This window comes from Hippichthys cyanospilos, chromosome 13 (assembly GCF_059441005.1).
Source record: "Hippichthys cyanospilos isolate Australia breed blue-spotted pipefish chromosome 13, RoL_Hcya_1.0, whole genome shotgun sequence".
Classification (NCBI taxonomy): domain Eukaryota; kingdom Metazoa; phylum Chordata; class Actinopteri; order Syngnathiformes; family Syngnathidae; genus Hippichthys; species Hippichthys cyanospilos.
Window position 1 is genome coordinate 5580468 of NC_142381.1, and position 12033 is coordinate 5592500.

Here is a 12033-nt window from a genome sequence, read left to right on the forward strand (position 1 = left end):
CATTTCTAATTGCCGTGGCACTGCACCATTTTCGGATCTTTTGTTGGCCTATTAAGAAGAGCGCCGGGCCCACGCTCTCCCAAGCGCACGGCTCCAGCATCCTCCGCCTGCTCCTCGGCAACCCCTGCCTTCCCCTACAGCCACCTCAGTCACACGGAATAAATGCAGCCGCCTGAGGAATGTGGACACAAAAGGAGGAATGTCATTTTGCTGAGTGCTACCCCCAAACCATTGAATGTGCACGCACACACAACCCACAAGTCAGTCTTGTTTAAACATGTTTAAAAGCAGGCATATAACTTTCAAAGATGTGTGCTTTCATTTAATTAAGGGACTTTGTTAGCTGATGAAAATGCAAACTGCAATTCATCTCCAAAGCCAAAATTTATGACCAAGCTCATGGTTAAAGGGTAAGAGTGATAGTCAAGCAGCAGCAGGAGGAATTTGGGGAATTTGAATTTGAAGAAAAATATCTTTCGACAATTGCGTATGTTTGGAACATTTTTCACCTGCAAGAAAGCTGAGTGTGGATTTATTCTGACCAACAAGCAACTAAATATCAAATATATACCTTCCTCAGCCTGATCTGTGTTTGTGTAAAGTAGAGTTGGAGAATTTGGACTCTGCAATTACTGTAACACTAGCCATATTTTAAACAAACCAAGACGTATTGAATAATAAAAGCTTAACTGAAACAGCACCCCTGAACAAGAGCTGCTTTCAGTTTCATGTGATTAAATCTCCCTCAAGAAATAAATAGATATATGTATATTTAAAACTGTTAGAGCACAATATGCATTTATTTTCACATGAAGTCTGTTCCTAAGGGGTACTGAATAAGAAAAGTCACATTTTCACAGTGGTTGTGTTTATTAATTAAGGTTAAGTTTGCATCTGAACACCCTTTAGAAAATGGAAAGTTCTCCCCTTTGTTTCATCAAAATATTCTCCTTTACATGCAACTGAAAAAACAAACAAACTGAAGAATAGTAAATAGTAAAACATAACCCTCCTAAATTGCTGTTCTCGCTATTATTGATCTGTGGCGTTATATTTGCCCAAGTCCACTATGAGCAATGGCTGTGCTCGTCCTTTTTCATTTTCACATTTTTGGGTTTGTTTGTTGACAGTCTACCATTTTCATATTTTTTTTATGAGCTAATGTCAAAAAAAACAAAAACAATTTTGAGACTAATTTTCATGAATGATGACTGATCTTCTTTTGTGTTTGCAAACATCTGATTTTATTTTGGCAAAAAATAACCAAACCGGAAACTGAATCAGTATTCTTTCAACTTTCAACAACTGTTATATACTTTTGGGTTATTTTGTTAGTTTTTAAACAGACAAATTATTTATTTTGTAACCAAGGACTACGGATTTTTCTGGGAAAAAAATGTTTAAGTGAATGTATGCCGCTAAAACCAGCGCGGAAAATTGTCACCTCTTCTTCAGTTTGAGCCGAAAAAGGCCATGGTCAAGTGGTTTCAATGTTTATCTGTAGTAATATACCTATTCATACGGATCAACAGATGAAAATGCCCCAAATTAAAGTAAAATTTTGTGATAAATTTGTGAAGCTGTTGGGTTATCAAATGTTGGGCAGGTGGCAATAAGTAGCAGGTCGGATTTTTTTTCCTCCAACGGTTTTTCCTGTGCACTCCTGCTCCCTACTCCACCCCTGGTGTTTCTGCTCTCCACCCTCTTTGTCCCCGGAACTTCTCTTCTCTCCTGGGTGTCTACCAGCGCCTTCAGCCTGCATCTGGATCGCAGTCGGACCGTTTTGTAGTCCAGTGTCCCGACCCGCAGAAACCACGGCCTTCTCGCGTGTGGACATAAGGCGAGAAAAGAAGCGAAAGAATAAGCCCCCTTTGTCCCCGCCTGTGGTTTTTACTGTCGTCGAAACTGAAGAGCCAGCGTTTGGGATTCTTGTCTGCAGTCCAAAAAGTTTTTTAAACTCTTTCAAAACTTTTTTTTTGGTCTCGTCTTCGTGCTTTTACACGATTGGGGAACCCGGCATTTTTTTTCTTAGACTCTCTTTGTTAGACGGATTAAGAAAGCGTGTTTTCCAGCGGTTTGGGGTGATTTTGATTTTTGCCCCCTCTCCTTTGAGTGAATGACGCGTCTGTTGAGCTGAAGGAAAGCAACGCGTCTCCATGAGGAACATTAGCGTAGCCCATACTTAAATTACAGCACTGCAGGACAGTTTTGCAGTCAACGTTGTGGTTACGTCATCTTGTTTTTTTGTTGTTGTTTTGTTTTGTTTGTTTTTGTCTGAAACTGACACAAAATGAAGACGCTGCTGTTGCTGTGTGTGCTTAGCACGCTGGTCGTGTTTTGTGCGTCGGCCACGGCGGAGCAAAAGTCAAAAAACTGCAACGATGTTCGCGCTGCTTACAGCTCCAAAGGCTTCGACGTCAACGATGTTCCGAACAAAGGAGTTAACGGTAAATCTGAAGTCATTTGCTTATAAGACTGTTGTATACTGTGCGCTGAAGGAATGGCTCTCAATATGGGGATCGGGGCCCGCTTTTGGGCCACAAAGATTTTCTGCTGGTCAAGTTGAACATCGAACGTCCTTATTCGCTTCCGTCTACTGTGTAGACACTTGAGAATCAACATTATATTTTTAAATGTTTACTTGCTTCCGGAGCAGTTACAAATGCCATTTTTTGTTGAGAAGAAAGTCTTTTTCCAAGGCATCTCTTTCAAAAGAAAGTAGAGGCACGAGCTGCTTTGCCATTTGTGACGTGGTCTCAAGTTTAGCGGGTGGCTGGCAACACATCAGTTAGTAAATATAACATTCATTTAGGAAATACTTGAAGGCAATTCATAACAATGGAGAGGTATAATCAACTCACACAGTGTGCTCCCCATTGAAAGAAGCCAGCCTGTGTTTATTCCCAAGCTTCCTCAGTAAAACTTTCAAGCTGTCAGGGAATTAGTTTAGCCTTTGAAGTTAGTGAGAACAAGTTTTCTGGGTTTTTAAAAAATATCTACACACGTTTTCAAGTACTTTAAAGGTATTTTAACTGTGCTTATATTTGACAAAGTCAGCGATGCATTGATAAAAGTAAATAGAAAGAAAAACATGAAATGAAGCTCTGACAATATATTAGTCACAGTAAACAACCTTTCCATTACATGTCAAGTTTGACAAAATTTAGTGTATTATAGGGATCTTCAGATAGATTATGTTATTATACAAAACATTCAAGCTCAGCAACAGCGTAGATAATTGTGTGTTAAACCCAAGTCATGGAAACAAATGGAAGCAACTTTTACTGTGAGGGTTGGAGTGGGGGAGCAGAGTTGGGGTTTGAAATTCCACTGTGCCCCGCATACTTCAAATCCTTCCCTTCTCCCATTTCCTTTTTATGGTGGTTAAATGAATATGCACACTTACCCAGACTGTTGATTTAATTCCAGTCCAGTATGATTTTTTTTATTCTCGTTGCTCCATCCTTAACATGCATTTCAGTTATTGGTCAGCCAAGCATGCCACCATATTTTGGTGTCAAAAATGCATTTGCCAGTGGTTTTCATTAACAACCACCTGTATTTCCCTTTTTTAGATTTCTGGTGTGTGTCTGTGTGTAGGTATGTCTGGGCGTTATGAGCAGACTGTCTCAATGAGTTTCCTTTGTCTTAAATGGAAACGGAGACGATTCATCCTTAAAGAGCTACAAGTTCCAAGGATCATTTTTGTTAAACTGAGTCAAAAGTGTCCACAAACTGCTTAAAAAATCTGCTCTTGAGTACTGTACAATCCAAACCATAGCTTGAGACATTGTTCCAGAATAACTTTAGCTTCTTTTTAGATGGAGGGTGAAAACATGTTTGCCAGGTGCTGGATAAGTACTTCTCGAAATATTTACTGGCACTCTCTCACTGATAATAAATCAGACTGGTGGAATATGACTCTTATAGGAGACACAGGATTCAAAAACCTGCCTTTTACAACTATGGACATCTTGTGTTATTGTTGGCACAGCGCAGCGGTAGGGATGTTTGTTACCATTAATGTTCCTTTGGGGGCTTTGTTGAGGTCCGACAAGAGGTACAATAAAGATGTTGTAATGCAGTAAAAGTGAAATGGAAACCCCAATTGCTTCAGCATATACCAAATTAAGTGATGGACAGTAACAGCGGGCTCAGATTGTGAATTCCTTGTTGATCGCACTGGATCAGTCTCATTCCACATTCTTCGTCCAAGGCCTGATTTCTTATCTGTTTCAGTATGAGGTGATTCATCACAGGAGTTCAGTGGAAATTAAGACATTTGTATGGCTCATGTCTTGTCCGTAAGGCTGTGTACAAATAGGCAATGATTAGAATTATGATTCTATGGAACGTGGAAATGCAATCAGAAATTCAGAAATTTGGGAACTTGAACCAGAAGGAAGCACACTGAATCCTGGAATATTGTTGTGGTCAGACTTCAATGAAAAGGAAACTCAATATGTGTGTTCATTGGGGATGGGATGAGGTCTTGTATAACAAGCATCAGCTTGGTGGAGCAGTGGTTAGCACGGCCGCCTCACAGTTCAACCTAAGTTCTACTAATGGCCACTGTAAAGCACACTTGACTGGAAAAAACATTCCCTGATGTGATACATTTTAAAATAATGTTGAATCTTATCATTTATACCCTTAAATTATTCAGAAGGCAAGTTTATTTGAATAGCATTAGCATAAATATTGGAATGTGAGAGGAAACTTGACTACCTGGATAAAACCCTTACAGGAACAGGGAGAACATGCAAACTTCACACAGGATAGCCGGAGCTGGAAGTGAACTTCTGAACTGTTGGGCAGACGTGCCAGCCACTCCACCATTGCGTTGCCCCTGGAAAATTTATACAAGGCATTATTTTGCCTCTGTTTCCTCCATCCTCTATTTTTCCTCCGTTTAGGGCTGGGTAATATGACTGAAAATTGTATCAAAATATAAGTATTTCATATCAGTCTATCTAATTTGCAATTTCTTTCTTTCTTTCTTTCTTTCTTTCTTTCTTTCTTTCTTTTTTACTCAAACTAAGAAAGTTTGAATGAACTCGAGATAAACTACTATAAAACCAGTATAACACAAGAAATAATGCCATTCAAAATACCTACTTGCAAAATTCAATTTTGTATACAATGTATGCACTGTTTTTGTGTACGTTGTATGCAGTATAATATTCAGTGTTGTGTACATCCATGCTCCCCAAGCAGCACTCTGAATGCTATTTACTATTTGTTGGTTTGGTTTGTCAGGTGGACTGAGTAAACGAGCACTCTGTAACTCAGCAGAGCTCAAAACACGCGTTTGTGCTCAAAATGTATTCTTGTGCACTTGTTATTATGTTACAGATGTTGTCCCTTTGCTACATTTTGACCAAGATAGCATGCATACTTGTACAACCTCAGAGTCTAGTTGTTGCATTTTTTTTGGCACTATGCTCACATTTGAAGAGCATCTATATTATCACTGCAGGGTTTGATGTAATGCCTCAGTTATGGAACAAAGAGGATCATTCTTTACTTTCATCTTAATGGGTCCATTGCATAATGTCTGATACTCTTTGTGTATGCTTGCTCTAAATAAAATGGCCTCAAGGTGAAACCCTTCATATTCATACGTTTTGTGGGCCTTTTCAACCGGTTTTAAAAAAACATTCACTGGAAATTTTTACGAGAGAATTGATAGTGTCTCCCAATAGTGGATAAGGAATCTTGTGCGCACAAAGCCCGTCAAGGCCATTTATTACCCAAAGGTTAATTTTTTAGCAGTCCTTTTCAGAAGCACTTTGACCTAGTATTTTAACTCTTGTAATAATTAACTGTTAAAAAAAAATCCAAATGTTTTGTCTGTTTTTTAATGTCATTTCCATAAAATTCAAAAGACCCTCTTAAGTCAAATATAAAAAAGTTGATTTTCATACCTTGTTGGTACTAAATGTACTGAGCAATATTAGTATTTTTCATATGGGCAGCAGGTTTTCACATATTTCGGTGCAGCAATTTCATGTGAAATGACAATGTATCTTGTTCTACTTTCATATTTTGTTCCATCGTATTTTATATTTTATGTACAATAGGTAACGCTGGTGTAGAAAGGTGCTGACATGTTAAATAGATCGTAATTACCTTTGAACCTGTGTTACGTAACGAATCCTCATGCACTCGGCGCTGTGCCTTTAAACGTCACATCTACTCAGTAACTCTTTTGTGAGCCCTCGGAATAATTTAGTTTATATATCACAAGGAAGAGGTACGGGGGGAACCTGGCTTTGACTTGGGCCGTCTAAAGCGGAGTGGGAGTCCTGCTACACGTGCCTGTCAGCTCAGCTCTGTCTCTCCCTTCTTATCAGCTTTCTGTGAACACAGCAAAGCAGTTTAGACATCAGCGGCTCTCCGCAACTACTTATCGTCAACCCAGACCAATGCAGCAAATCAGTGTCCAGAAAAAGTCTTCCATAGAATTCGTATTTTTTTTCAATCTAAAGAATTGTCCGGATTAGCATGGCCTTGCTATTCCACAGGCTTTGGAAAGCACCCTTCTTAACCAGTCGAACTTGGAATGTTAAGTTTCCCCTCTTACCCTTGTTTATTATGCTTAGTGCGCAGCATCAGTTCAAGAACAGCGTATCTACTAAAAGCCTAAAATTCCATCTTTGCATCTTTCGCTTTAGCCAGAACCTCTACAAATGGCCAAGTGGGCGAGAGAGCAGTGGGGGGTGGATGCTGTGTGTGGGAACAATTGAGTACCCCCTTATATGCTGGCTTGCCTCCCCCCCTCCTCACCACATTCCACACTGGACCACCAAGACCCACACACTGGGAACCCCAGAGCTAGGAACATTTGGCAACAAAGAACTCTGAAGGAATTGACCAAGACATGAATAGAATAACTGGAGATATGATTGACAGGAAAGACTTTGGACTAGGGCAAGTTGATCTGAATGTGTTTTAGACGAAACAGTCGGAAACCATAGAGCCTAAATGCACATACTGTATTTCTCTGTGTACAATCGACCTCGCGTATAAGTCAACCCTGGCTTTTTTACTTATGAATTTTCCAAAAACCCCAAAATCTACCCCTGACTTTAGTGGTATCACTTATCATGGCTGTACAATTAAAACAAATGGTGTGTGTTATTAAAATGACTTTCCCTCTTTTATTCAGTCTTGCAAAGCAGACTGAAGTTATGTGGTGATTCTTAGCACATCAATAGATTGAAGCAGAAATCCTTTTTGCTTGAATCATTTTAAAATGGAAATTGATTCTAAAGTGAATCAGAGACTGCAAAATCGACTCATGAGACAAAGATTCCCGTTCCTAATTTTGCACTTTTTTGGGACTCCAGACATTTCTGTCGGGACCCATAGTTTTTTAGTATTCCAAATATTAACTTTGATAACTATGCATTTTCATAGGACTAAGACGATAGACTGTGACTTTTCATCCTATGACTTAAATCAACTATCCATTATCTGACTTTTTTTTGGAGTCCTTTGCTACATAAACTGTTTGGAATAGAAATGGCTCTCAGCTATCAGTGCTTCTGAAGCTTTCGTTTGTGTTGCTCTGTCAAAATTAAGGGCTGTATTGATTTGGGAGAGATTCCCCTGGGTGACACATCTCCCTTATGAAGTCATGTCATTACTGTAAACTGCAGTAACGGAAAACTCATGATTTCAGTTCTATTGGTTTGCATTAAAGCCGCTCTGGCATTGATTCTGGATTTTATGTCGGTAGTAATGATCGTGATTGGATTTTGTGTTTTGGTTGGGATTTGTATGAATTGAAAGAAAAGGAGTGTGGAGCCAATTTCTTGCCCGGGTCTTTGGGTTGAAATCTCGTGCTGGTTCCCGGCCAGACGACTTGTAATCCTTGCTAATTACTCCCAAATCCTACTTCACATCGCCCTTTGACAAGAACTTCGCTCACACTTAGCTCACTTTTCGAAACTGCAATTTAAATCGGTTACCTAATATTTGTCTAATCTGTCTGTGTCCTGCTTGTGCTTAGATTTATTCAAATATACAAATCTAGTATTTGAGAAAGGAGCAGGAGGTTTTCATTTGTTTTATATTGTCAAACACCCCCCCCCCCCCCCCCCTGCAAAAAAAAAAAAAAACTTAGGCGTGGTCGTGACTGCCTAAGATTTTTGAACTTGACTCATGAACCGATGCCATGTTTAGAGCAAAACTGAAATGTAAAACATGATGAAAACAATGGCAGGCGTCCTGCTGGCTCGAGGCAAAAGAACCTCACAGATCAAAGAATATTTTGTTTAACGACAGCTCTGAGGTTGAAAATCATTCGGTCTATGTCTTTTCTGGGTGGTGCGTGTTGGCAGACAAATGAGTTCGATGGGAACCCTAGTTGACCCGTCATGCCTTAAATTATTGTGAATGAGCGGCATGGTAAGCAGCTGAGCTGCACATAGACATTGACAACATTTTGAACATGGTGCACCATTCATGGCTGAGGTCCATAAAACCATTATGCTGTTAGTCAAGGGACAAGAAAGTCTAAACCTATCTCAGATGAGTGGTTTTCTTCCCATCAACTCAACTGGTGTCCAGTGTCGTAAGGCCCAACAGGTATATCAGAATCTTTGTTGTCTCTTTGTAGCGCCGAGTCTCCAGAAACCTAATCTTGTACCTGACCTCATTCCGCTTGAGGCACTTTGCTTGGCCATGTCCTGGAGTCTGAAGTCTGGCGGACTTCAGCTGCTTTAGTATCTTACGAATGCAGTGTATGATCATTGCCCTTAATGGCATTTTTTTTTTTTTAATGAACACAATATTTTAGTAGTTGGTGTTAAACCTTTAAAAATGTGATTTCAAAAATGGTCCTTACTTGTATTATTCTATATTTAACAAATCTCACCGTACAGTTTAACTGTGTGTATGGGTGGAGCGACCTTTCTTTTGGTGTTTTTGCAGATAATTGCAGTTAGATTGCCTTTTTTCTGGTGGTGGCAAGAGGTTGTGCTAAAACTGTAGCTAATGCTCACTGCTTTTGATATCTTGGTTCTCAGTTCAGCAGGTGGAATCAATTCAATGCACCTAGTGATTAGATTGTGGTCATGAACTGGATTGCGGTCTTCTTCCCTGCTTTTGTGTATGAAACTTGTCTTTTCTTCTGCAAATATTGAAGTTAACACTGGCTTTTTCTTTCACCTTAATACTTTGTCTCACATATTGAAAAAAATGGACTGGATTAAGAGGCAAGATGTGGCAGAAGCATAAGATCGAAGGTGCAAAATGTTTACTGTTCTTAAAAAGGCACATACCCTGAATGCAACAAATGGAAAAGGTGGAAGATCAGTTGTTGCTGGGAATCAATGCCAATTTCTCCTTTATGATTGTGTTCATTCCCATTGGTGTAAAAATTAGTTTATGAGCGTTTGTGTGCATCAGTTGCACTAATCATAAATGTTTTTACAGCAGCGCCTTTGCGTACCAGTCTTGCATGTGTTTAGTAGATCAGAGACCACATTGGCAAATGATGACTATGCTGTGCGCTGGTGTCATTGATTTTTTTTTGGGGGGGTGGGGGGGGTCAAGTAACTAAAAAATGACCCCAAAGTCATTGGCCTTTACTAACTTTACTAATTATTAACATATTTGCCAGTGTTTAGCACTGCTTTTCTTCAACTTACATACAGTGCAAAAACACAAATTTAAGAACCTTTAATTGGCACTTTAATGCAATACGGTATCAAGAATGATGTAAATCCTGCCATGCTCAATACATATCTGCACTGAGCTTCTAAATTTTCCTCATGCTGCTTTGCACATAAAGGTCAGACATTGTCTAAAGATTATTTCAACGCTAACATGTGGGACATTTTGAGGGGGGAGCAACAAAACAGTGGTAGTTCCTTTTTTATGTTTTGCAAATGCTCTCAGGGAAATGTGGAAGCAAGTTGAAATCCTGAAAAAGCAGTGACCTCGGAAGTGGTGATGGCAGGGGAGCTTTTGTGCCCGAACACAAAGCTGGAGAAGGCAACCCAAGAAGGGCGAGGGAAGCTGAGTGAGAGGCTGCTGTGATGTTGGGGAATCTCCCCAGGCACTTCTGGGTAAATGTTCATGGATGACAGCATTTGGAACACTCACAAGTGGAGAATTTTAATTGGCCAGAGGCCCCAACTGGTTTAGTAATCAGTAATGGACTCTGGTGACAACAAACTACGAATGATTTATCTAGCCATGCATTTGGATACAGACAGGCATTGTAAACAATTTATTTAAAATAAATATATATATATATATATATATATATATATATATATATATATATATATATATATATATATATATATATATATATATATATATATATATATATAATTTATTTTGCCACACTTTTAACCACAAATGTTAAGTGTTCAAAATAGTAAGTCACACTACTATGTGCCTCATACATATTGGCACTTTAATGTTTTGAAGGCTGTTGCGGAAGGGTGTTAATCCTCAATTTGTTTAAGGGAACATTTCACACTGTCATTATCCAAAACCATGCCTTCGGATCCAAATCTGAATATATTGAAATTCAATCCAGACACATCTGCTTCGCTGCACAACTTCCTGCCTTTAAAGCCGCTTTAAAGAACATTTCCATTAGCAGCCATGTCTATTTGGAGTCAGACTTTGTGTTTTTGTCTTTTTTGCCAGTTCGCAGTGTCTTTAGGCCACATCTTGCATCATATGTCTCACAAAGCTATTAATGGAATGCCAGATTAAATTCCCATTTACCATCTGAACACATATTACTATTAGGTGTGTAATATTGTCAGTCACGGTTGCCGGATTATTGCCAGGGGAAAATGACTTTTTTTGCACATATCATAAATGTGCTTTCAGTTACCTGTGATAATTAGCTCATAATGAAAAAATATGCAGGTAATGCTTATTTTTATGGGTGGTGGGTGGCAGACTGGTTAGCTTGTACACCTCACATCCCGAGGTCCTGGGTTCGGTTCCGACTCGGGCCTTCCTGTGTGGAGTTTGTTCTCCCCGTGCTTCTTGCATGTCCCAAGCATCTTCTCCAGCTACTCCGGCTTCCCCCACAATCGCCAAAACATGCGTGGTAAGTATATTGGACACTTCCAATTGCGCTTAGGTGTGTTTATGAGTGTGAATTGTCGTTTGTCTCTGTGTGCCCTGTGATTGGCTGACAACCAGTTTGGGGGCGTATTTTTCCTTACTGCTCAAAGACAGCTTGCAAGGACAAGCGGCTAAGAAAATGGATGGATGGATGGATTATGGATGGACATTGGAATAAAGATGAATATAGTTGGACTCATTTGCTGTACTGGTTTGATTCCCTAAATGCGCAGAGATCCGCTTTATAATCTGGTGTTCCTTATAGTCTGAAAAATACCGTATGTATTTTATGTAGGTCTACACTGCAGTGTGCGTAGCCTATCATTTCATAAATACAAATAAATAAAGTAGGTTTGTAACTTGAGCTGAGCTGCTGGCCCAGAATTTCAAATTACGGATAGGTGCTCTGTGTTGGCAGTGTTGGTTTGATCCCCAATCTGGGTAGATGCTGCAAGAGCAAAACAGCACCAGTTGCACACATCTGCTGCCTGGACTGTGCATCCTTGTTATCATCCAACAAACTTTACAGTTGAAATACAAGGCACACATTACTGTTCAAAGTGCGCAGGAGAAAGAATTTCTTGCTGCACAAGAAAGAATTTTTCATTTGATGTTTTATGTTTTCACCATTGAATACTATAGAACAGTGTTTGTAAAATTTTCATTTCACAGTTGTGTGTGTGTGTGTGTATATATATTCTCCTCTGCCAGGAGAAGAACATACACCGTTTGTGTCTTCTATAGTGTGCCAAATACAGTAACATTTGGTTGAAGCTTACAGTATATTACAACGTTTCACACTTGTCATAAAAGACTTTCTGTACAATTATAAATATATATTTTTTGTCTTTGGGGCGTATTGTGTTATTTTTTTTTCTTTGAAGCTGTTCACTCGTGATTGTATCACCAAGAACTTAAAGTTCAATT

At 39.3% G+C, this 12033-nt stretch overlaps 1 protein-coding gene across 2 annotated transcripts in view; it reads left to right on the forward strand.

Annotated features, from left to right (window-relative positions):
* Positions 1-1706: 1706 nt before the first annotated feature.
* gpc4 (glypican 4) overlaps positions 1707-12033 on the forward strand; it is a 29404-nt gene continuing 19077 nt past the window's right edge. The window contains exon 1 of one of the 2 annotated variants that reach the window (XM_088431825.1): positions 1707-2447. In XM_088431825.1, coding sequence (XP_088287951.1) covers positions 2291-2447 — 157 coding nt within the window. In that variant the 5' untranslated portion in view covers positions 1707-2290. The remainder of the gene's footprint in view (positions 2448-12033) is intronic. The other variant, XM_088431826.1, reaches the window with a different exon arrangement.